This window comes from Populus alba, chromosome 17 (genome assembly GCF_005239225.2).
Source record: "Populus alba chromosome 17, ASM523922v2, whole genome shotgun sequence".
Taxonomy (NCBI): domain Eukaryota; kingdom Viridiplantae; phylum Streptophyta; class Magnoliopsida; order Malpighiales; family Salicaceae; genus Populus; species Populus alba.
Window position 1 is genome coordinate 5,056,181 of NC_133300.1, and position 26,222 is coordinate 5,082,402.

Consider the following 26,222-nt stretch of genomic DNA (forward strand, 5'->3'; position numbering starts at 1 on the left):
TATTGGCCAGGAAAAAAAATATCACACTGCATAAATTTATTTTAGAGAATAACTTATATATTTGAATTTGTTAGGACAACTTGACTAGTGCAACAAGACAAAAAAAGAAGAAGAAAAAAGAAAAAGAAAGATAGTTGGCCGAGATAAAAGGAAAAGGAACTGAAAAACGCAACTTCGTTATACCAAAAAGAATGCTAGAAAAATACTTTCTCATCGTCAATGTAAAAAAAGGAGGAATCCAAACTCATATACAAGTTCCAAATCGGCTATTATGAAAAATTACATTATTTATGTACCCAAAATCCAAATCAATTATAACAATAACTAAAACTGCATAATGTTTTATTGTACAAGTTTACAGTGAAATATTGAGCTGTTTTTTTCTTTTTTTTTTTTTGCTTTTTATTTTGTTTTTTTAAATTGTTTTTTTTTCTTTGTTTTTTTTAAGCTGTTTCTTTTCTTTGTTTTTTTTTAATGAATGTTTTTAAAAAAAATTTTTTGTTAATGCTAAATTCTTTTCTATTTAGTTATTAAATTTTTATGATACAGATTCTGGGTTTGATGGGTTAACAAAGATTTTTTTTTTTCTGGTTTTTCTTTTTAATTAATTTTTTTGAGTGCAGCCCACAGTGAAATGCTTAGCTATCTTTTTTTTACTGCTTTGTTTTTTTAAGCTATTTTTTTCTTTTTTCTTTTGCTTTTTTCTTTGTTTTTTTTTAAGCTTTTTTGTTTTCTTTGTTTTTTTTTAAGCTTTTTTGTTTTCTTTGTTTTTTTTAATGAATTTTTATTGTTTAATTTTTTTTTTGTTAATGTTAATTTTTTTTCTATTTAGTTATCAAACTTTCATTACATGGGTTCCGGGTTTGACGAGTTAACCTGGATTTTTTTTTTCTTCTTTTTAATTAATTTTTTCATTTAATTTAGTTTGTTAATGTTAATTTTTTTTATTTAATTATCAAAATTTCATGACACGGATTCCGGGTTTGACGGGTTAACCCATCTAATTCTGGGTTAACCCGTAATTTTTTTTTCCTAATTAGTTATCAAACTTTCATGACACGAATTTCAGATTTGACGGGTTAACCTGGTTTGAAGGGTTAACCCAGTTAATTCAGATTTTTTTTCTTTTACTTCATTAGTTTTTTTCCTATTTAATTAATGTTAAAAGAATCAAGCAAATGAATAAATTGAGTGATTATTACCGATGAGAATTATTGATAATTTATATGAAATTACCAGAATTATGTAAAAGACTGCTTCAACTTTTTTAACCTGGTTGCTTTGTCTCAACTAGTCGGCCGGTTGAATTAATTTCTAGAAATCAGTTTACTTTCAGCATTTTAACTATCTTTCCCTTACAACCGAAGGAAGCATATCTTAGAATATCTCATGGATTTGGACTGGATTGGGTGTTTTGGTTTTTGACGAGATGCTCCAAGAAAAATATCAGGCTCGCTGGATGTCGTTGTTTGTGGTATTGACAGTTGATGACTTTTTTTTTTTTTTACTTTTCAAAGTTAATGATTCTGACATTTCGAAGGAGGTGGGAAATTATCTTCGTCTGTGAAGTAGTGTTGAATGGTGGATCAATAACTCACTGTCTGCTTTGCTACTATTCCTATCCGATGACTCTGACATTTCAAAGGACGACCAGGTAGGGGTGTTCTCCTTCACCTCTTCATTGCATTATCGGTAGCTTCCACCCCGAAATTCAATAGTTTTTGTTGGAGAAAAAAGAAAAGGAAAAAAGAAGAACAGTTTGTGCAAAAATTGCGTATACACTGTGTATCTTCAGCCTTCCCCATGTTTAGAGGAATGAACTTCCTTTTTGCTTGCTACATAGCTTTTCTTTTACAGCTATTAGTCTTCCAAACTTGCCATTCTAGCACCATCACTGCTCATTGTGCTCCTTCTTCATGCGGCAATATCCAAAACATAAGCTTCCCTTTCAGACTAAACACTGATCCACAAAGCTGCGGAAACTATAATTATACTCTGATTTGCGAGAACAATATTTCTACAGTATTATATTTGTATTCAGGTAAATACTACGTGCAGGCAATCGACTACGATAACTTCACAATCCGAGTGGTAGATGCTGGTGTACAAGATAATTGCTGCTCCATCCCTCGTTATTCTTTGGCACGTGACAACTTCAGTTACGGAGATCCGTACACATCGTATAACTACAAGCAGGTGCCGCCGGGAGTGAGTGACGGTTTCGTTGAGTACTATTGGTTGAACGAGTTACCTACACTATCGCTGCATATGGTTTTCATGAGCTGTGAAAATACGGTGAATTCTCCTCTTTATGTGGACACGGCTCCCTACGGCCTTAACTACGGATCAGACTCTTCTCTTGTGACTCCTTCGAATTATGTGACTCTTGGGGGCATGAATGCCTCGGATTTGATGGAACTGTGCAGCATAGAGAAAATATTTTTGCTTCCAAAGAAGAACTACACAGACAAGTCCTTTGAAGAAATACACAGTGACCTGGCATATGGGTTTGAGCTTTCATGGTACAACATCAACTGTGAAAATTGCACAAGGGGTTGCTACATCAACAGCTCAGACCATCGTCAATATTGCATTCCCGCAGCTCATGGTACATGTAACACTTGATGATTAAGTTGCGTCAGATTTGATTCATAAGACTATAAATAACTTGTGATTTGAGGTGGTTTCATATATTTTCTCTGGCTTACTTTTGAATTTTCATTTTTTTCTGCGCATTAGCACAACATTGCACTGTCCCCAGATTGATGTTCATGTACAAATTCTGTGCATCCATTACCTGTGAATTCTACTATAGTGGGCTGATCATGAGATTCATTCATGTTAATATTGTAAAATATTCTGACTATAATGTGGTTTAAGGTAGTTGGACAGATTCATTGGTCTTTTGCAATTTCATGATTGACACAGTGAAACGTTTGGTTCATCTTAACTTGACCATGGATACACATTAATTAGTTCAAGTCACACTATTAAATTGTGCGCGCTCTTTTCTATTTTCTTTTGCATTTACTGTTGCGTATACCATTAGAACTCGTTTTTTAACCTAAATTCTCGACAGCTCATGATGAAAGCTACTGGCAAATTATACTCTCCATAGTGACAGGTGCGAATTCTTTTTCTACATCTCACCATGTTTGTGTATTCTTACGTGTTTCTTTAAACTGTTAGAAATATTTGAAGAAGAAGAGTAAAAATAGGAATATGAGAAATATGGTCTCATAGTAAACTCTGCTAAGTCCTACTAGACTTGGACTTAGACTTACAATATTTTTAATATATATTTATATTAGTTTAGAATAATTCAAGAGACTTAAAAGATAAATACATAATTAAGTAGTTACATGTATATATTTAGGAGACATCTAGGAGAACTAAAAGATACTTTAAATGTAGACTTGAAAATTAATTCTAACATAAACTATCGTATTTCCTGCAGATCCCTACCTCTATATTTGTGAAATAAGGATTGTTGTTTCTTGAATAGTAATTGTAATTTTGTTCACCATTTCCTGCAGATCCCTACCTCTATATAACTATATCCGGTTACTTTGGTAAGAAATTCCTTCATTTCTTTAGTTTCGCAACAAATTTCTAGTGGAGACAACAAATAAGATCACAAAACTTGATTGTTTTCTGGAAATTTCCTACACAGCACTACTTCATGGGCTAAAAGTTGTTTGTGGGACTCCATGTGTGATTATATTTTTGATCTACAAATGGCGAAGGAGACATTTATCAGTGTACGATACAGTTGAACAATTCCTACAGGGTCAGAATAACCTTATGCCAGTAAGGTATTCCTACTCAGATATCAGGAAGATTTCTAAAGGTTTCAAGGACAAATTAGGTGAAGGAGGCTTTGGTACAGATAACAAAGGAAAGCTTCGCAGTGGGCGTTTTGCAGCAGTAAAGTTGTTGGGAAAATCGAAAGCTAATGGACAGGATTTCATAAATGAAGTTGCTACCATAGGAAGGATTCACCATACTAATGTGGTGCAGCTAATCGGTTTTTGCGCTGAAGGATCAAAGCGAGCTCTTGTATATGATTTCATGCCTAATGGATCTCTTGATAGACACTTGTTTTCTCGAGAAGGATCAATCTCTTTAAGCTGGCAAAAACTACATCAGATTTCCCTTGGAGTGGCTCGTGGTATCGACTATCTTCATTTAGGCTGTGACATGCAAATACTTCATTTTGATATCAAACCTCACAACATTCTTCTCGACGAAAATCTCACTCCAAAAGTCTCTGACTTCGGGCTCGCTAGGTTGTACCCAACGAATGGCAGCATCACATCTCTTACTGCAGCAAGGGGCACCATAGGATACATGGCTCCTGAATTGTTCTACAAAAACATTGGACGTGTCTCTTATAAAGCTGATGTTTATAGCTTTGGAATGCTGCTATTGGAAATGGCAGGTAAAAGGAAAAATGTAAACGCGTTGGCAGAAAATTCAAGTCAAATCTACTGGCCATATTGGGTTCATGACCAAGTATCTGATGGAAAGGCCATAGAAATCGGAGACGATGCCACGGAGGAAGAATGTAAGATCGTCAAGAAGATGATTATGGTTGGATTGTGGTGTATACAAATGAAACCCATGGACCGGCCTACAATGAAGAATGTTGTGGAGATGCTTGAAGGAGATTTGGAAAACTTGCAATTGCCTCCTAAGCCTGTCTTCAACCTAGATGTGACGCCACCAAACATTGAAGGAGAGTCATCATCGTTGTCAGGTGATTCTACCGCATCAACCAGTTTGATTGAAAATGCATACTAAGTGATATGATGTGGAATGCTCTGCTTACATGCAGGGAAAATGAATAATGGTGCTTTCGGACTTGGTTATGATAATTTAGTTTGCAAACATTATGATAATTTGCAATACTTGCTTTTATCTGATTTGTGTTTTGCTAATTTATAGAGTTCAAGCTGCGGCTTGTTTCTTCGGTTTGGTCTATATAATCATCATACAAATATGTTCTGTATTGTGTTTAACTATCAGATTTCCACTCTGTTTGGCAATCATTGCAGTTGGCGAGGATGCAACATCCTCCATGATAACTGTTCCATGTTCTACATATTAATTATCCTATATTTTTCTCCAGCAGAATAATATTTTGGCTACAAATTAACAAGAGACTATCACAGGGATTATATAAACAAGTTGATGCATGAAAAGACGAGTCTCTATTTATAGGTAGCCGCTACAAGTAGCTTCGGAGATAGAAAATAGCGATTTATTTGCTATCATAGGGATGATTCTGAACAGAGCGGCTTAATTTCATTTTCTTCCACCAACAATGCCTTCTTGTCAATGTTCAGCCCCATGATAATCGATCTATCGTCACCACTTGCACATTACCATATCTTGCATAAGCCACGAGGAACCAATCACAACAAAACAGGATTGAAAACCATGACCATAACGGGTGCTGTGAAATGAATATTGAAACAGATGGGTGAATTTGATGCAGAAATCTTCTCTTTCTCCAAAAAATGAAAAAACGAAAAGTAGAGAGGAGACAATGAAGCTTGCTTACCGGTCTTGACATTTCACCAGAGAGCTCTGCTTCTAACTGTGAAATGCATCTTCTTGTGGGTAAGAGGCAAGGTCTTCAAAAATGCTCAACTGTGTTCAACAACCTTTCAGGATCTGCTTCAATTTTCTTAAGAGAATGGGAAACAGTGAACGGGATCCTCGTTAGCTGCGGGCAATCACGCACAGTAATTTCATCCTCAAGAGAATTGCATAGAAGACTTCCAGAATAAATGCTATTCAAATTATGACGTTTGTTCTACGAGATATTCCCACTTTCTCAGGATGAAAATCATCTCACAAATCATCAAGAATGATAACATGGTTTTGTATCGCACTCAATGCTGTCCTTAGCTCCCCAGCTCTACTCGTCACATCTTTTCCTTTCGGAAGACATAAACCAAAAGCTTCCTCAATGAGATCCTGCAATGCGTGAATGCTAAATTCTTGTGACATAGCAATCCAACAAACATGAAAAAAAATGTCTGGTTTATCTTGAAGCTGATTATGGATATGTGCAGCCAAAGTTGTCTTTCCCACTCCTCCCATCCCGTAAATGCCAATGCATGAGACCTCACCACTCAACAACCAAGACCAGACATCCTTCATATTTCTTTCAATAGCTTGGCCCACTAGCTTCGTTGTCGAGAATACATATCTTTTAGGCCTACGTCGCTTATGTACAGGCCTTTTAGAATAGCTTACCGTGTCAATTCTCAAGTCATGTTCTCTATACAAACTCTTAACAAAACATCCCTCGTTGATGAGGATGAGATGTTATTCAAGATCATTTCAAATGCCTGGCATGTTTTCTCTGTTCTCTGTCTAGTCTTGGGTTCATCTGGCATAAGTACAGCATGAGCTCTAGGTTCCTCAACAATCCCAGTCACCCCCATGATCCAGATATCCATCCATCCTAGGCTCTCATCAAAAAGAGGAGGTTCTTCTTGTTCCATTTCTAAACGCCGCACAGGAGTTGAAGCTGCATTAATTGCCTCGTTATTGCTTGAACTTGGCACGCTCTTATCTACAGGCCTGTTAGAAGAGCTTCCTCTCTCAGCAACAGACTGCATCAATTCCCAAGTCATGTTCTCTATACCACTGCTCGACTCAACATCCTTCATCAAGGAAGATGAGATGTTATTCATATCCATTTCAAATGCTTGACCTGCTGGCTCTGTTCCCAATCCAGTCTCAGGTGCATCAGGCATAAGTATGCTAGCTAGGAACCATGGTCTCTTCAGTAAGCACAATCTCTCCCCCAATCATCCTATCCATCCGCGCCAATCCATCATCCAATAGAGATGGAGCACGATCCACAGATGGAGAGAAAGCAATAGGCCAAGAAAAGAGAAAGCAGTAGAGTTGACCTTGAGAGCAGTGTGTTCACAGATGGAGACGGTTGAGAATGAGACTAACGAACAACCTTTAAGTTTAAATTTTTTTATATATGTATAGTATTCATTATCAGTTCTTTTAATTATACTCAAATCCGACTCAAACAATAACTGTTTATAAAACATTTAATTCATTCGGATTGGTTTTGTAGAGTATTTATCAGTTGAGGTGAAACTGTAATCTGTACCTTCAGATGTTAGAAAGATATGTCGTTTTCAGCAGGAAATGTTGTTCAAGTCATTTTCCCAACCGTCAGAAACTGCTCTGTTGATCACCCCATCTTCATCACTTTCAATAATTTTGCTGACTTTGAGTTTCTATCGTCAACATTTACTACAAATCACTCTTTCCTATTCTTTTCATTGAACCATTGGCTTCCCAGCTGCAAATTCAAGTTCCCTATATATATATATATACACACCAAAAAAATAATAATGATTTTTCTTATATATATATATATATAAACAACAAATTAATGACAATTTATGTACATAGACAACATCAATTTATTTTTTTATTTGTTTAAAATTAATATTTTTTGGTATTTAATTTTTTTATTTGTTTAAAATTAATATTTTTTGTATTTTCAAATTATTTTGATGTGATGATATTTAAAAATAATTTTTTAAAAATAAAATAAATATTATTTTAATATATTTTTTATCAAAAAAATATTTTAAAAAGTAACCAAAACCACACTTTCAAATATTTAACATTTAAAAGTTACAACTTAAACTGTACCTGTTTGTTATTAAAAGTAATTATTTTTTTTATTTCAAATGAATATATTAATAATAAAAATAATTTAAAAAAAATAAAAAATATTTTTTTAAATTAAAAAAATTCTGAAATATTATTTTTTATCAAACTCACAAGTACTCCTTACATATTTACTATCAGGTAAAGGTTCCGATACCAAAATACAAAACAGTCCCTAGAAATCATAAAATCCTAATTTCATCCCGGAATGATAGCAAATGGTTTTGATAGCTTTGCCAAACCTTAAATATTAAAAATATTGCCAAATCTTGTGTTTATTTCACACCGTATAAGATTCCTTACATTTACTATTAGGAAAATACACGCTGCAATTACAACTGAAGATGCATGGATTTTGGAGAGAGGGTACGAACGCCTTCTTGTCAATGTTCAGCCCCATGATCATCGATCTAGCGTCACCATTTACACATTACCATACCAAACAGGATTGGAAACCGTGACCATAATGGGTGCTGTGAAATGAATATTAAAACAGATGGGTGAATTTGATGCCGAAATCTTCTCTCCCAATAAAAAAAAAAAAAAAAAAAAAAAAAAAAAAAAACGAAAAGTAGAGAGGAAGAAAATGAAGCTTGCTTACCGGTCATGGCATTTCACCAGAGAGCTCTGCTTCTAACTGTGCAATGCGTCTTCTTGTGGGTAAGAGGCAAGGTCTTCAAACATGCTCAACTGTGTTCAACAAACTTTCAGGATCTACTTCAATTTTCTTAAGAGAACGGTAAATAGTGATCGGGATCCTCGTTAGCTGTGGGCAATCACCCACAGCAATTTCTTCGAGAGAATTGCATAGAAGTCTTCCAGAATAAATGCTTTTCAAATTTGGTAATTTCTTCAATACCAAAACCCTCAAATTTGTACCAAAACTACGAAAACGAGAGGAATGCTCCTCTCCATGTACCAAACTTCACAACCTCCCATTATCTCCCGCAGGTTGTAACAGTCTTCGACTACAATCACTTCCAATCGGCTGAGTGTAGACAAAAACCGAGGGAGCAGCACCTTTATCCTATGACACTTATGTATCACCATCTCTCTGAGATTGAAAAAGACACCAACAGTACCTAGTTTTGAAGGTACTTCAAAAGGGGTTTCTAAGATTATCAGACCATCAAGGTGTAGAATCTCAAGCCCTTCAATTTCATACGATGGACATAAGATTCTCATGTTTTGACAACTAACAAAAACTGCTTTTGTAATGAAGGGCGGGATCAGACGATTTGCATTGTCAAGCTTGAGGTCATAAAACCAAGCCTCTCTAATTAACCCTGACTTCGATCTTGAATAATTAAGATCTTCAAGTGAAGAGAAACAAGGTCGTCCTACAGTAACCTTGCATGCAATTTGTGAAAATCTCCGTCCAGACTGGAAAAATCTGAAATCGTCTGGATCACTGAAGTTGCATTCCAAAGTTTCCAAATGATACAAACTGGAAATTTCATCTCCTCTAACTGAGAGAACAACTTCAGGTTTCTGATGAAGCTTGAGGAACTGTAATTTTAAGAGTTGGGGTAAAATACCCGACCGTAAAACACGCACCCCGCTTCCATCAAGATTAAGATACCTGAGATCCTTCAGCCTTTTCATTCCCTTGGGAAAATCTTCAAGTCCAGTGTAACTGAGATCCAACTTCTCCAATGCCTTAAGCTTTGCTAATGATGGTACATAACTCAGCTTTGCACACCATCCCAGCAACAATGCAGTGAGACTCGTCAGATGAGAAATAGAATCCGGCAACTTCTCTATATCTGTGTCGGAAAGATCAAGAACCTTGAGTCCGATGAGGTGTTGGAAAAAAGAATCCTCAACCAAATTCAATTTGTAGTTTCTGCATAACAATAATGTTGAGAGACGCGGGCACATTGGTGAAAAGCCTGTTGGAATATTCTCGATTCTATTTTCCATGAGTGAAGCTCTTAATAGTTCCTCTCTCCACAATCTTACATCGGGTAATTCTGTTAGTTGTGCACCTGCTTGAACCATAGCCCCCCCACTTTCGTTCAATATTTTCCAAGCCATATCCCAAATCAAATCATGCATCTTGACATATCTGTAATCTTCATCGTCCCTGGAACCTTCTAATAAGCTGGCATTTTCAAGTTGATTAAGCATGGTATGGCCCCGATCAAATTGTGCTTGCCTACTCCACAATTCTTGGACTATACCCTCAACAATCAAATACTCTATCAACTCCTCTCTCCTGATCTTCTTGCCTTTTGGAAACAATGCACAATATAAGAAGCAATCTTTAATCGCTTTATGTTTTAACTGAACATAGCTAAATTTCAATATCTGAAATACATCAGTTTCCGTGTCACATGTTCCAATTTCTGAACTTGCCGGTTCCCGCAATGCATCTCTCCACTGAGATACATCATCCACTCCCCTCATGCTTCCAGCCATTGTCATGATTCCGAGAGGCAAACCAGAACACTTCTTCACAATAGACACTGCAGTTTTTTTCATTTCAGGACAAAGGGTAACACCATGCCCTAATCTGTCTATGAACAAATCCCAAGCCTCACTCTCAGAAAGAGGCTCCACTTTGATTATCCTTTGGCAATCCATTTTTCGACATGTGTCCAATGATCTCGTTGTAAGAATCAGCTTACACCCATCTGTTTTAAGAGGTATTCCCACTTTATCAAGAGGAAAATGATTCCACAAATTATCAATAATTAAAACACATTTTGTCACACTCAATGTAGTCCATAGCTTCCCGGCTCTATTCACCACATCTTTTCCATTCCCAAGATGTAAACCAAAAGCTTCGGCAATGAGATCCTGCAATGCGTGAACGCTAAATTCTTGAGGCACAGAAATCCAACAAACACGAGGGCAAATGTCTGGTTTCTCTTGAAGCTGATTGTGGATATGTGTAGCCAAAGTTGTCTTTCCAATTCCCCCCATCCCGTAAATGCCAATGCATGAGACCTCATCATTCAACAACCAAGAGCAGACAGCCTTCATATTTCTTTCCATAGCTTGGCCCACTAGCTTTGTTGTCGGCAATACATATCTTCCAGTCCTACGTTTCTTATGTACTGGACTTTTAGAAGAGGGTTGTATCTCAACATCAGACTGCATCAATTCCGGACTCGTGGTCAGTCTACCAATTCTCAACACAAAATCCCTCATTGATGATGATGAGATGTTATTCAAGTTCATTTCAAATGACTGATGTGCTTGCTCTGTTCTTTGTCTAGTCTCGGGTTCATCTGGCATAAGAACGACAGGAGCTCTAGGTTCCTCGACAAGCTCAGTCTCCCCCCGAATCATAAAACCCTTCCGTCCTCGTTCATCCGAAAGAGGTTGTTCTTCTTGTTCCATTTCTAAGCCCCGCAAAGCAGTTGAGGCTGCATTAATTCCCTCGTTATTGCTTGAACTTGGCACACTCTTATCTACAGGCATTTTAGAACAGCTTCCTCTCTCAGTAACAGCCTGCATCAACTCCCGACTCTCTATACTATGAAGAGTGATGTTATTCGTATCCGTTTCAAATGCTTGAACTGCTGGCTCTATTCCCAATCCAGTCACAGGTGCATCGGGCATAAGCATGCTAGGAACCATGGTCTCCTCAGACAGGAAAAACTCTCCCCCAGCTATCCCATCCATCCATGAAACATCATCCAAACGAGATTGTCCTTGTTCTTGCATTTCTAAATCTTGCGCAGGATCTGAATCTGCAGTAACTATTATATTATTGCTTGAACTTGGCATGCTCCCACGCATTCTGCCAGGAAGCTTATCAAACGCTGCTCGTTGAACATCTGGAGTTACTTTTTCACAAATTGTAACACCACCACCTCCAACTCTTGCCAGATGATATTTCATCCTTGTAGTGGAAGAACTTCCAGCCAATGTCTTCTCACAAAAAATGCACTTCAATAAACCACCATCCACTTTGTCAAAATAACTCTGAAATGGATCACTTCCTCCAGCCATTTTTTCTTCTGTGTCCCTACATACAGACATAACAAAGAACTTTCAGAATGTTGAATTAAAATGGAACTTAAACTAATTGAAAAAAAGAAGAAGCTAAGTTTAAGATAAAAAGAAAAATTGATTACAGGTGTTTCACTGTCTAAACCAAAGTCAAGTTAAACCACTCCAAACATCATAGTGTTCTTTTCTTTTTACTTTCCCAATAATTCTACAACTGGTCATATAAGTAATTTAATAACCAGTATGTTTCTTTTTGCTTAGAAGAATCAAACTACATGAGTTGGAAAAGAAATGGTATCAAAAAAGAGCTAAAATTAATCAAACTTAATTACCTGAACAGCAGAAGCAGCAAGATGTTATCCAATGGTTTGATTAAATCAGAAAAAAGAAGATGGACAGGGAAGAGTAAGTGTGTTGGAGACGAGTGATAGAGCTTCGGCTTGTGTGGTTGTCGATAAGGATAGATTCAGACAGTCAGAGAAGCAGATGACAGTGAAAAAAAGTTAAATGAACTTCTGTCGTTCATGGATGTCATATGGACATGTTGTTGGTCTTCCAGGAAGCGGATCCGGCGAGGGGTGCTCTAGTGAAGGCGTGGGGGTAGGCGGTGGCTGATGATAGTTTCCTCGTGTGGTGGACAGCACGCCAGCTTTGCAAACGATGAGAAAGAGCACGATCCACCACAAAACAGCTGAAGAGAAAGCAGCAGGCCGAGAGAAGAAAAGGGAGCAGGAACAGAGTTGACCGAGAGAGAGGTAGAGCTTGTTAAAGCAATTCAATTAATATAAAATAAATAAAAACTTGTATAAGAAGGTTAGAATTTTTTTTTAATTAATTTATTTTAAAAAGTATATATTTTAATCTAAATTTAAAGTAATAATATATAAATTAAATTAAAAATATTTTTTTTATTTTTAATAAAGCAAACAAGATAAATATATATTTTTTTAAAATCCTTTCAAACTCACGAGATGACAACTATAAGTATTGAGAGTTCACCAACTAAAAATAAAAAGCGAGAAATGGAGTGCAACTTGGTAAAGGAGTCTACAATTTGTAAGAAAAAAAAACAAAATATAGAATAATGATGTCATGCTTGAGATGATAGTGAGTAAAAAAACAATCGATCTCAATACATTTAATTCATTCATGAAAAATCAAATTGTGAATAATATAGTCAAAATTCATAGAAATAAAATAAGAAAATTTCTATTAAACTCCTATTACAAAACAAATTCACTAATGCAAATATATTATTTTTTTTTCTTTTTTTTTTCTAGAATGGGATTATCAAATCATTTGCTCTTTCCTAAAACTTTTGTGATAACTTTCCTTTCTTTTCTTAATATCCCAAATTTGAAATATAAATAAAATAAAATTGATAATGAAACATCTCTAAAAAAGAAAAAAAAATAGGAATCAAATAACAAAAAATTTAAAACTTTAAAGATTAAATTAAAAATTTTCGTGTCAAAATCTAAATGGTATATTTATTTTTATTCTTCATTAAATCTATTTTTTGTTTCTTTTAATTTTTGATTTTGAACCACAATTAAATTTTAAATTTAAAAAATCAAAACCAGACTCAAGTTAAAATATCCTTAAAACCAAGCATGCAGGAGATAATATAAATCAAAAGAAATACAAACAAATGATAATATAACTCTAAAGGATAAAATTATAAAAATAAAAAGTTTTAATAATCAAAATTAAAAATACATTATTCTTATAAACAGATGAATCCATAATAAAATAAGTAAAATAAGTGCGCGTAAATCATGTTTGTGCTACAATTAAAGACCCATATGTTTTAGTCAATGACTAGTAGCGGACCCATACTACATTTATGATAGATTTTTTTTTGTGTAAAAATTAATGTTGAGGTGTTGCAAATATATTTTGAAGCATGAAGAAGAATTCTCATTTTAGGTTATAGACTGACTATGTCAAATAGGATAGTTTATTTTAATTAGATGATAGAAAAAATAGAGTAATGGAAATAGATGTACAAAATTAAAGAAAAAATCATGATAATATAGGGAAAAACTTTAGAGGATGAAGTTGCAAGAATTAAAAGTCCAATGACTAAAATTAAAAAAATGAACTGCTATATGTACAATCAAATCCACGATGAAAACCAACAGGTTGTTGGGGCAGCTCTCCTTCCTTCGAACTTCGGTTCGAGTCCCAGTGGGAGTGGGGCTGGAGAGTTTGCTCTTTTCCTGTCTCTATTGGGTCCTTCCTATGCGGTATATCTGTCACCCCCGCGGTGTCTTACCTACTTACTAGGCTTGCAGGATATTCAGTGGACCGTGGGATTAGTCGTGGTTCGCGTAAGTTGACCCAAACACCTACGTTAATCCAAAAAAAAAAAAATTTCACTAAGAAAGCATGAACATTGTTTGGTGTCATAGTAAAAGATCCTTATGTTCAAGCTATTTCTGTAATAATCTCTAACTGTAATTTGAGTTCCGTCATCCAATTGTAAGCTACACGTCGTCTGTGATTGTCAGTTTTCTATTCAGACATTCTGTGAATAGTCAGTCAAAGTGAAATACAAGAAAACAAATCCCTCTCTCCTATCCCCGCTCTGTAAACTCTCCTTTTAGGTAGCCATGACTGCGGCCACCAAGAAACACCTACCCTCCTCCGCTAAGCCACCCAAGAACCACCACTCTACCCCCAACACCACCACCACAACTAGCCCACAACCTAACATCACTCAAAACCCTAACCCAACCACTAATCCATCACCACTATCTCCCACCCTCAAAGACCAGGTTTTGTCACGCGCCACCCACATCACGCACCAAGAACTCCTCAAAAGAAGGTCTTACAAGCTAAAACAACTCTCAAAATGCTTCAAAGATCATTACTGGGCATTAATGGAAGAACTCAAGATTCAGTACAGAGAGTACTATTGGGAATATGGTGTCAGCCCTTTTCAAGAAGACCATCAAAACACCCTTCGAAAACAAGAACAGCAGAAACAGGGTGGTGGGATTGGCGTTCTAGAGAGGGAGAATGAAGAGAGTGGGGCTAATATTGAAGTTATTGGTGAAAATAACACTAATGTCAGTGATTTGAAGAGTAATCATAGGTGTTTGTTTGTTGGGTGTAAGTTAAAGGCTATGGCTTTGACAAGTTTTTGTCATCTTCATATACTTTCTGATGCAAAGCAGAAGCTTTACAAGCCTTGTGGTTATGTTATCAAAAGGTTTCATCTTGCTTTACCTTTTTCTTTGATTTTTGGATTATAAAGCTTATTTCTTTGAAGGGTATTTGTTTGTTTTTTTTGTGGGGTTTTGATTGTTTGGTTTCTGTAAGATTGTTTTGGTGGTGTTAAATTTTAAATTTCTAGATGGGTTTTGGGATGTCTTGTTTATGCTTGGATGCTTGGGATTGCCATTTTTTGAAGTTGTTGCATTTTTGTGCAAGATTAGTTTGCCATTGACCAATTGAGGAAGTTTGGAGTAGGTAAATTGAATGAGCTTGATTAAGATTGTGTAGGAATTGGTTTATATATACTTGGTATGAGGGATTTGGAAAAAAAAGTGTCATGAATCATGAAGGATCTGTAAATTCATAGCATTTAATTACCTGAGAATTGCTTGTGACCAAGATATTTTGGGGTTCAAAATGACTAATGATGCTTGATTTTAAGCCGGGATTTTAATCCTTAATTATGTACAGATTTTGCTAATGTGTGAAAAAGTGATATGAAGTGTGTGTTTGTCTTCTTGCTTCGAGCAACGATTATGGAACTATTTGAAATACTAGAAAGTTGTGATTTTTTCATACTAGATTTGTATCTCTTTTTTTTTATTACATTAGTTCTGGATTTAATGGGACCAGACTTAGAAGTATAAAACTTTGTTTCATGGTATGCATTATGCTTTGACCTTACAAGTTGAAAATAGCCTTCAGATGCCATCATGGTAGATAACAATGCACATCAATACCTTAGCAATAAGCTAAACAACAACAACAACAACAACAATAATGAGTAGGGGAGAGTTATCTCTATTCTTGAACAAATTGTGTGATGACATTTGATGGTCCAAGTAGTGGCTAAATTTGATTTGATTTGATAACCAGGGTTAGAAAGAACTCTAGTAGTGCCATAGAAGTAACTTGGATTCTTGCATGAATAACCTTGTTTTCACTTTCACCAGGAACTCATGTTTATACTTGGATATTATACCAAACGATTTGACTGTGTTGGGTGAAGTTGTGACTTTTGCCTATCTTTTTTGAAGTCTATTTTCTTGTTTTCTGTGATTACTGCTGTGCATGATGTCACTGTCTTGCCGCAAGGTCCGTGGGGCATTGACATCATGGCTACAGCTTGTAATAGATTGATGGCATTAGTTAACATCTAATATGAAAATACAAACATCCATTCGTTGATGGATCTATGCTTTAGACTCAAAACAATTTTAAGTTTCTTGCTAAAGTAACAAGAGACTAAAATTTTAAAAACAAACTTGATATCCAAGCCATAGCTTCCTGTTTGTCCCTCCTTAAACTAAGATAGCTATCATTTCTTCCACCAGTCTGCTTTCCATGATACCAAGTCGAAACTATTTTGAGGGGCAGTTGATTGGATTTGCTTTCAATGCTTTTCTGTATCATACGATGAATGTTAAAATGGTGTGTTATGAGTGATGCTGTGAATCAATTGATTTTCCACTGATCATTAGATTTCCTTGGTTGGCTATGCACTCTAGCGCTCAGGCTGGACCGATAACATGTGGAAAGCCAATACTGAGGTCAACAGTTCCTTCTCTCTGCACCATCCATGTCCAAAAGGCCCAGAAACATGTGACTCAGGCTCTGAGGAAAGCAGGTCTTAATGTTTCTTCATCGAGTAAGCTTGCTCCTAAATTTCATGTCATTGTGACAGAATATGTGCGTCAAATTCAATTCAAAAGAAAGGCTGCAGAAAGGGGAAATCGGAGTAAAGTCATGGACAAGGAAGTGACTGCTAGCTGAGCTGTTTCTCCATTGTAGAGATGACTTATGAAGCATGAGTAAATGTTGTTGGAATAACCCAAGGTAAGATGTTTTCCTGATCAAGCTTGGGTAAAGAGGGGACAAATGATCATAATTCGGATCATCTAAAAGTTTCAAACATACAATTTCTATTAGATTTTTATTCTTTTTAGGATATACAGAGAATTATTTTTACTTAGATTATGAATTCATGTTGCCTTTAAGAAATAAAACGGAGAATTATTTTTCACTTAGTCTTTGAATTCACGGTGCCTTTAAGAAATAAAATATACCACTTACCATTCAAATCAATTGTTGTTTGCAGATATTCTTGTCCAGGTGTTTTATCTTCTAGTGACAAACACTAGGTGTAGTGTAATGGTTCACTACATGGACTGCACTAGGTACTTTGTGGTGAACATAAAATTTCTACTCATGCTATACAATTGTAAAAACTCTCGTGTTGAACCTCCTCTATTTTAATTATAAAAAGCTTGTATAGCCATTCAACTTGAATTGGTGCATGATGGTATTCTATACGTGTTTGGTATTATGGTGCAATGTGTTTTTTATGAGTAGTTTTTACTTGAAAATGCATCAAAATAATTTTTTTTCAGATTTTATTTTTAATTTTTTTTATATTAGCATATCAAAATCATCAAAAAACACTAAAAAAAACATCAATTTGATGTATTTTTCATGTCAATTGGACTTTTAAAACGCATCCAAACACATACAAATGCAATGCTAAACAGTATGTGCATGTATATGCACTGAGCTTCTGTGCTTTTTCTTCTTTTAATGTTGAAAGATTGTATGGCACAACCAGGCTTTTATTGGGGTGGAATCCTTGATCTATATGACAAGATTGTTAAAGCGGTTTATATGATAAAGATTGCCATTTATTTTAACTTAAGCTACTGTAACTTGTCTACTTAATGCAAGGAAGCATCATCCAAGTCTCTACTGTTATCCAGCTATCCAGCCCCTGCAATTGGAGTTTTTAGAGATGAGCCCGCTGAACTTCATCCAAGTCTCTACTGTTATCCAGCCCCTGCAATTGGAGTTTTTAGAGATGAGCCCGCTGAACTTCATCCAAGTCTCTACTGTTATCCAGCCCCAGCAAAAAAGAAATAAAGTCACTCAACGGCATGTCGGTGGCTTGACCTGTGTTGAATACATCATCACATCAAATGGCTTCCAATGATAAACCAGACCTTATGTCCAGGAGATTATGGTCAAATTAAACCACAGCTCAAGCTTGAATTGGGCATGACCTGTCTAGATTGCAGCCCCAGCCTGGGGACTGGAGCACTGCTTCAAATTCTCATTTTTGAAAGCAGTCTTCTCTGCAAAACTGATAATAGAATCTGCTACAATTAACTTCCCCAGTGATGCATGATCTTACTACAATCACAACAACAATAAGTGTGTTTGTGAACATGCTGACCCTATGATTCTTATAAATATATGTCAACAAATCTCCAGTGATCCTATGATTCTTTGTCAACAAATAATAGTGCTTACAATCCTCAAAATGAACCTAGGAGCTACAACACAAACACGCATCTAGTTTTGCAAGCCAAAATACGTTCATTTTCATCCTCTGGTATTACAGCACCAGTAAGTAGTTCTTAGTGTGACATTTTGGAATTTTTATTAAGAAAACTATATTCAATGTTCCAATCAATCATTTTATTTTGTGGCCTTTACTTTTTCTTTGTTTAAATGCTATTAGAAAGATTGTATAGTTATAAAACTCGATTAGAGAGTTAAACTAGTCTAAGATCCAATAATATGAATCAACTCAAGCATTTTTTTATTCAGAAAACATTTAAAACTATATCGTTCTAGTAAAAACAAGAACAGTTTTTTTCACCAACCCATTTTAAATCAGGTTACAGATCAATAGGTTATCGATTTGACTTGCCATATCTTGAACTTGCCAGGAGAATATCTTGGAATATCTCGGGGACTTGAACTGGATTGGGTATTTTGGTGTTTGATGAGATGCTCCGAGAAAAATATCATGATCGATGTGGTGTTAACAGTTGATGACTTTTCTCTTTTCAAGGCTAACAGTTCGTTGTCATGGACATAGAAGAAAGTGGGAACTTATATCATCGTCTATGATATAATGTTCAATGGTGGGGATCAATCACTCATTGTCTGGCATGACAACGAACTGTTAGCTTGATCACTGCTCCTCTCCCATGCATCACTCTACATTTCATCACCCTTCATTGCATCATCAGTAGCAGCTTCCACTACGAAATCCAAAAGTTTTTGTTCGAGAAAAAAGAAAAAGGAAATAGAAAAGCTGGACTGGTCTCGAGGCTTGATGAGGAATAGTCTGTGCAAAAACTCTGTGGGGGTGATGGGAGAGTTAATTACCTTGTTTGTCCATGTTTGATGAAGATTCTATTTATTTGCTGGATAGATTTTTTAAAAAAATAAATTTAAGAAAAGTGAATTATTTTATGATGTTTAATAGTGTAATGAAAAATAAATTGAAAAATATTTTTCAGTATTTAGTTATATAATGAAAAATAAGCTGGAAAATAACTTATTACTATTCTATTTTTCTTAAATTTATTAAAATAATAAGGAACAAATCTTACAAATTAAAATATTAAATAAGAATGAAATTGAAAAAAATATAATTTCATAAATTATCTCAAATAAAATAAATAATAATCAAAATAATAGAGATCAAATCTAAAAAATAAAAAAAAAGATGAATAAATTAAAATAATAATAATAATTAACATTTCATAAATTATTTCAAATAAAATAAGTAACAATCAAAAGAATGAGGATCAAATTTGATAAATAAAAAAATTTAATAAAAAAATAATAAGGAAAAAACAAATAACAATTATAAAAATAAGGACCAAAGTTAATATAAAAATATAATTTTAAGAGATGAAATTGAAAAATAAATATTCAAAACAATATATATATATACACACACACTTTCCAGTCAAAAGAAAATTTGGCTTGGTTTCCTAGAAAATTTGGACTGAAAACACTTTCCGGAAGTTGTGAAAAAAATTAAAAATATCATATTTTTTTTTATTATATCAAATTTGGTTTTCAAACTTTTAATTGCTATATATGCTTAAAAATTACTTAAGCATCCAAAGCCATAAAAATCCATAAAAAATAACATTTTATAGGTATCAGGCATTAGGTATAAGCTATTAGCTTGACTAAGAAGAAAGGATTAGATTAGCAGAACCAAAAGTTATTTAACATATAAAACTGCTTTTAATCTGTAAAGAATTTTATTTTTTTTTTACATCACACATTATTATTTTTTAATCGATTTTTGCTGTGAAAACCTAAATAATTAATTCTTGACTATCATACAATATCAAATGGCTTATTATGATTAAGTACCCATAGCCTCCATGATTCCATATGATTTTCCAACAATTCTTAAATCAGTTTATTAATTACATTTTCGATGAAGGGAACGGAACCAGAACCATCTTTCTCAGTTCCTTCCTCAATATTTTTCCTGCTGGACTCTTTGGTATAGCACTGACAAACTCTACTCGCCTTACTTTCTTGTACGGTGCAACCTGCATGCTCTCATGCAAAAGGCATTAAAACAAAGCAAAAAATGATCAGATTCATCAAGTTTTCACTACACTGCAGTCCTGAAAGTGTTATATATGCAGATACAGCAAAAATTGCAGTTTAGGAGATGCATTGTTTCAAAATCAATGATGATGGAGAGAAAACACAGAAAGAAACGACTGTAAGCATTAGGAAAGCACCTGTTTTGCAACAAAATCCATTACCCCCCTTTCATTGATTCTACTCTGAGGCTGTTTCACCACAAAAGCCATCGGCACCTGACCAGCTTCCTCGTCAGGGTATCTGCAATTTCTTTTATATCAGATTTTCTTTATGTTTCCTGTGACTTGTAGAACACTGATAATGACACTAAACACACTAAAATCGTTATAATTTCATCTACCAATGCTGTTGGATTAAGGGGAAAATCAAGGGATCCCATAAACTTGAAGAAGTGATCAAGACTTACGGTATTACTGCAGCATCAGCTATCTCTGGATGGGACTGGAGCAGTTGCTCTAGTTCAGCTGGAGCAACCTATATATAGTAATCTCAGTTGTTTAATCTTTATGTTCTAATAGAGGTTGAATGGGGCAAGAAGCTAAGACCGATGTTATGAAATTACCTGGTATCCCTTGTATTTGATCAGTTCCTTCAGCCTGTCAACAACGAATAAAAAACCTTCCCCGTCTATATAACAAAGATCACCAGTCCTCAACCAGCCATCTGGATCCATGGTGGTAGAATTTGCTTCAGGATCACCAACATAACCTGCAGTGAAGTCTCCAAATCGTCCTGATCAGTACTGTCTCTAGTTTATATTTAGTGAGCAGCATCTTTGGTTGATTTTCTGATGCCAAATGTCAGGCCTTTTGCTTAGCAAATAAAAGCTAGATGTTCATGTTCATGTGCAGGTGTGTGCCATGGATATTTACCTTTCATTATTGTGGATCCTCTAACCCAAAGCTCTCCTTGCTTCCCCGGAGGCAAGGCGTCACCGGTATCAGCATCAACAATTTTTGCTTCACAACAGGCGGTAAGCCTTCCTACTGAACCCCAACGGCGACTTTCTTCCGGACTATTTGACCGGGACAGGACCCCCGTTGATTCAGTTAGCCCATAACCCTATATATAGGAACAACATATATGGAAGGCGAGTTTGCATTTAAAATTTATGTGGATAATCTTGAAAAAAAAAGAAGGGCAAAGCTTAACTTTTAATTAACTTAATATTAAAGAATAAAAATGATTAAAAAAATAACACTTAACCAAAAATAAAAATAAGTAAACTTAAGTAAACCATGTAAATTTATGATGCAAGGCATACACATCATCGGATTTAATGAGTTTTTTATGATAAATATTATTTTTATTTAATTATACAACAATAAAACATATGAGAATTTTTATATGCAATGTGTTTTAAAAAGAAAGAAAAGGTGACATGCACAAATAGCAAAAATAAATTATTGATAACAAATAGTAAAATTATATATTTTTTATTTTTTTAATTCTTAGCTAAATAAAAAAAAAATAGATCATTACTAACAAATGATGAAATTATATTTTTTTAAAATCAAGGTAAAATAAGCATAATAATAATAATAATAATAATAATATGGATGTTACGAATTAACTCTTTAAGTCTACTACCTGTTCATTGACTCAATAATTTTTTTATTAAAAATTTTAACTCAAATAAAAAATATCAAAAATTAAAAAATAAAAATAAAAAAGAAGTTCAGGTATGTGGGCTCAGTGACCCAATGTGCCTATACATTTGAAAAAAAAAAAAAAAAAACCTAGCCCACGTACTCAGGCTTAACTTTATTTGATTTATGTTTCAAAAAGTGGATGAACTGTTATCTATTTTTTATTATTAAATAGAATCGTAGATAACATGTTGTTTTTAATAGCAGATGATGCGTGCTTTTTGTATATTCTAGTGTTTTTTAAAATAAAAGTCATTACACCAGGAAAGAAATCATAAGTGTTGTCCCAATACCGATAAATAATAATAAATGACCCCTGCCAATATCGTAGAAAACTTGGGAGTTTAAGAAGTGTTTGTTATGAATTAGTTTAATATATTTTTAATTAAAAAACATCATAAACTATTATACTATTATACCGTACACATGTTTTATCACGAGATGGTATTATTTTTATTTATTGTAACCCATGGGACCCAAAAAAGTCAATGAAAGCTTTAAATTAGTTTTGTTAATTAGGTGGCCGACATATTTATCTTCATCATCTTACCATTGCTTAGGAACAACAAGTATCAAACTTTCTTGTTCCCAACTATTTTAGGGTTCGTTTCATTGTTTGTTCTTGTTATATTTATAAGCAAAGCATCTCTTTTAAGAAGTGATTATAAGAAAAATTATAGAGTTGAAAAGCAGACACAGATTAAACACAGATTAATTATATTTAAGTCCGATTTAAGTTAGTTTTTTTTTTTTGAAATGTTTTAATTAAACACGGATTAATTAGTTTTGATCTGATTAACAATGACAAACACCCTCTTGATCTTCCGCATGTATCTGCATAAACTATCTTGTTTTATCTGCACGTTCCAATTTATTTCCAGTATATTGCTATGTATAGACCAAAAATACCAAAAATTATGGCCACTAACCTGCCACAGGTCCACGGTAGGAAACCTGTCCGTGAACACCTTCATAACATCCTTCCCAAGCGGAGCACCACCACACCCCACAGTCTCCAGCGACCTCAAATCGTAACCGTCCGTCAAGTCACTCTTTGCCATCGCTACAACCACTGGTGGCGCCACCGCCAGGTGGGTTACCCTAAACTTCTCCACAGCTCTCAACATCTTCTTCAAATCAAACCTCTCCATCACCACCACTGTTTCACTTAATGCTACTGATTTAAAACTGTAGAAGAATCCAAACACGTGAAAATATGGCACCGTGTAAAGCATGACCGTAGGCGATTTCCTCTCTTGTTTAAATGGATAGTACCCTGCAATTACAGCCATGAGGTTCCTGTGAGTCAACATCACTCCTTTGACTTTCCCTGTCGTGCCTGAGGAGTACATGATCGCTGCCAAGTCCGATTGACTCACTGTAACCTTTTCGAGGTCTTGCCGAGCTGTTGTTGCTGCAGGAGACATGGTAATTATTGAGTCAAACTCAGGTGAGTCGATGAGAATAGTTCCGTGTTTCAGCTTTGGAAGCTTGTGACATGTTTTTGATATAGCAAAGGCGATTACCGGGTTAGAGAGACTGATCTGGTGTGAGATTTCTGATTCAGTGCTTATGGGATTTGCAGGGGAGATCACTACACCAAGTGAAAGAAGAGAGAAGTAGAGAATGGGGACTTTAATGGAGTTTGGACAGAGAATAAAGGCAGTGTCATTCTTGCGAAGTTGAGTGACATTTTGGAGATACAAGGTTAAGGATTCGATTCTTTCAATGAAGTCCGAGTAAGAAAGCTTTTGGCTTGTGGATGAGTTGATTATGGCTAATGAATCAGGCCACGGAGAGTGGTTGGCATGGAGTGAGAGAGCATATTCAGCTGCTGAGAAAGGAGTTTCCTCGGGAGGGAGATGGATAGGAGGTCTTAGGTTATGGAAAGTCTTTGCTGAGGAGTTGAAGCCACTCTTTGGGTTGATTGGAGAGTTGGCTTGTTCGTCCATGTTCGATCAAGTTTTGCCTGTAGGCTGCAATGAAAATATGTAAGGTTTTTGCTAACAAGCTCTTATATACTTGTGGGAAATTCCCTTACTTAACCCCCCCACCATCATCGTTTGACATCAAATCGCTTATATATGAATTTTTATTGAGAAAACTATATTCAATGTTCCAATCTATCATTTTATTTTGTGGCCTTTACTTTTTCTTTGTTTATACGCTGTTAGAATAATATTGCATAGTTATAAACTTGATTCGAGAATAAATCTAAGTCTAAGATGTGAGTTGTATGGATTAAGATGGATCAACTCAAACTTTTTTTTATTCGGAGAAACATTTAAAACTATGTGTTCTAGTAAAATAAAAACAGTTTTTCTCCACTAGCCCACTTTAAATCACGTCCCAGATCAATAGATTATCGATTGGACTCGCCATATCTCGAACTTGCCAGGCCAGCTACTATAACAGTGGACAATCGCGTTCTCACTATCTTCGCCTTCAAAGGGAAGGAAGGAACCATATCTTGGAAAGCTAATGTTTTTGGATGATGACAGATCACTGAATCTCACTATCTCGAGGACTTGAACTGGATTGGGTATTTTGGTGTTTGATGAGATGCTCCGAGGAAAATATCAGGCTCGCTGGATGTCGATGATGCGGTGTCAACAGTTGATGACTGTTTTTCTTTTCAAAGTTAACAGTTCTTAATTTGTCAGGAACAAAGAAGAAAGTGGGAACTTATCATCGTCCAATGGTGGGGATCGATCAATCACTCGTTGTCTGGAACTCTACATTTCATCACCGGTTTTTCTCCTCCACCGTTCACTGCATCATCAGCAACAGCTTCCACTACGAAATCCAAAAGTTTTTGTTAGAGAAAAAAGAAAAAGGAAATAGAAAAGCTAGACTGCTCTCAAGACTTGATGAAGAACAGTCTGTGCAAAAACTGTGTGGGTGTGATGGGAGAGTCAATTAGCTTGTTCGTCCATGTTTGATCAAGTTTAGTCTATAGGCTGCAATGGAAATATATAAGATTTTTGCTAAGAAGCTCTTAATTATATATTTTGAAGCAAGCGTGGAGAATTCCCTTGCTTAGCTTCACTATCATAGTTTAACATCAAATCGTTTATCTATGATTAAATTGCACATGCATTATACTTAAATTGTGTTCTTAATTTCTTCTTCATTAAAAGCTACATGCCATTAACAAGAGAAAAGGAAATAGAAATCTAAATTTGCTTGCTGGGTCCATGCTCTAATTAGGTTTAGTTATGTGTGCTTCTATTAATTTCGCTAAATTCTATGTATTGGCCAAGGAAAAAAGGTATCACAGTACCAACAGTTGTGTGGCTCAGTGGTATGGGGAGCAGCTTTCCTTCCTTTGAATTTTGATTCGAGTCCTAGTGGGAGTGGGGCTGGAAAGTTTGCTCCTTTCCTGTCTCTACTGGGTTCTTTTTGTGCGGTATGTCTGTCACCCCTGCGGTGTCTTACCTGCTCACTGGGCTTGCAGGATGTTCAGTGGGCCGTGGGATTAGTCGTGATGCGCACAAGCTGGCCCGGACACCCACATTAATTAAAAAAAAAAAAAAGATATCACAGTGCATAAATTTATTTTATAAAATAACATATATTTGAATTTGTTAGGGCAAGGTGCAACAAGACAAAAACAAGAAAAGTTATCGCATATCACGACAATATCTTTGCCGCTACAGCAATTGTGGCGTTGATGTGACCGCAAGAAGTTAAATTTGCAGCACCGATGCCAAAACTTTTAAAATTTCAAAGATTGCGGAAACAACAAGCCACAACTTATAGATGAAAAAAAAATTAGGTCATGTAAATCTGTTGATAATATTGTAAGTGACTCTCAACAAAGTAAATAATAACTTGGAAATTTGACAATCAGATTTAATAGCATCATGATATAGAGATAATTTTATAAGATATTAGAAAAAAATTTGGATTCAGAGATAATTTTGTATTTACAAATTACAAGTACGTGAATAACACCACAAAATCAATTAATCTTTGATCATTCAGTATATGATTTTTGTCCCTTCAAATAAATGTTGTTTTGCCACAAACAAGTAAAGAAAAAATTTATATTTATTCTTTAACTTGCTACCGGAATTTGCATTTAAAAAAAATATAATATAGTTTCCTCTAACTAACCCTAATGAACTCGTTTTAGATTATAAATTAAAAGGCCTAAACTAGTAATCAACTAATATAAGTTCAATAATAAAATAAATTCAACAATATCTAATAGGTTGGTACAAATCTCAAAATAAAATAATTATT

The 26,222-nt window shown here is 35.0% G+C and overlaps 4 protein-coding genes and 1 long non-coding RNA gene across 10 annotated transcripts; 3 read left to right on the plus strand and 2 right to left on the minus strand.

The window, feature by feature from the left end:
• Positions 1 to 1,589: 1,589 nt before the first annotated feature.
• LOC118053090 (rust resistance kinase Lr10-like) lies at positions 1,590 to 4,972 on the plus strand. The gene is made up of 4 exons (XM_035064247.2): positions 1,590 to 2,608; positions 3,080 to 3,124; positions 3,537 to 3,572; positions 3,674 to 4,972. Exons 1-4 carry the CDS (start codon positions 1,804 to 1,806, stop codon positions 4,801 to 4,803), a joined length of 2,016 nt encoding a protein of 671 aa, XP_034920138.1. The 5' UTR covers positions 1,590 to 1,803; the 3' UTR covers positions 4,804 to 4,972.
• A 2,918-nt stretch (positions 4,973 to 7,890) lies between these two features.
• Positions 7,891 to 12,442, minus strand: LOC118053080 (probable disease resistance protein At1g61300). The gene is made up of 3 exons (XM_035064236.2): positions 12,015 to 12,442; positions 8,321 to 11,698; positions 7,891 to 8,192 (listed from the first exon to the last, which is right to left on the minus strand). Exon 2 carries the CDS (start codon positions 11,680 to 11,682, stop codon positions 8,587 to 8,589), a length of 3,096 nt encoding a protein of 1,031 aa, XP_034920127.1. The 5' UTR covers positions 11,683 to 11,698; positions 12,015 to 12,442; the 3' UTR covers positions 7,891 to 8,192; positions 8,321 to 8,586.
• A 1,768-nt stretch (positions 12,443 to 14,210) lies between these two features.
• Positions 14,211 to 18,363, plus strand: LOC118053036 (uncharacterized). Of its 6 annotated transcripts, none has more exons than XM_073405995.1 (4): positions 14,211 to 14,899; positions 16,413 to 16,740; positions 17,003 to 17,081; positions 17,623 to 18,363. In XM_073405995.1, exons 1-2 carry the CDS (start codon positions 14,298 to 14,300, stop codon positions 16,675 to 16,677), a joined length of 867 nt encoding a protein of 288 aa, XP_073262096.1. In that variant the 5' UTR covers positions 14,211 to 14,297; the 3' UTR covers positions 16,678 to 16,740; positions 17,003 to 17,081; positions 17,623 to 18,363. The 6 variants fall into 6 exon arrangements, with proteins under 6 accessions (XP_073262096.1, XP_073262097.1, XP_073262094.1 ...); XM_073405996.1 differs by having other exon boundaries at positions 17,655 to 18,363; XM_073405993.1 differs by lacking the exon at positions 17,003 to 17,081.
• Positions 18,364 to 19,945: 1,582 nt separating this feature from the next.
• Positions 19,946 to 24,111, minus strand: LOC118053061 (4-coumarate--CoA ligase-like 9). Its single transcript, XM_035064203.2, has 6 exons — positions 22,904 to 24,111; positions 21,198 to 21,387; positions 20,888 to 21,033; positions 20,732 to 20,799; positions 20,463 to 20,565; positions 19,946 to 20,264 (listed from the first exon to the last, which is right to left on the minus strand). Exons 1-6 carry the CDS (start codon positions 23,924 to 23,926, stop codon positions 20,136 to 20,138), a joined length of 1,659 nt encoding a protein of 552 aa, XP_034920094.1. The 5' UTR covers positions 23,927 to 24,111; the 3' UTR covers positions 19,946 to 20,135.
• On the plus strand, positions 23,827 to 25,084 carry LOC140954819 (uncharacterized). Its single transcript, XR_012168316.1, has 2 exons — positions 23,827 to 23,965; positions 24,373 to 25,084. It is a non-coding gene; the product is annotated as an uncharacterized lncRNA (long non-coding RNA).
• Positions 25,085 to 26,222: the final 1,138 nt, after the last annotated feature.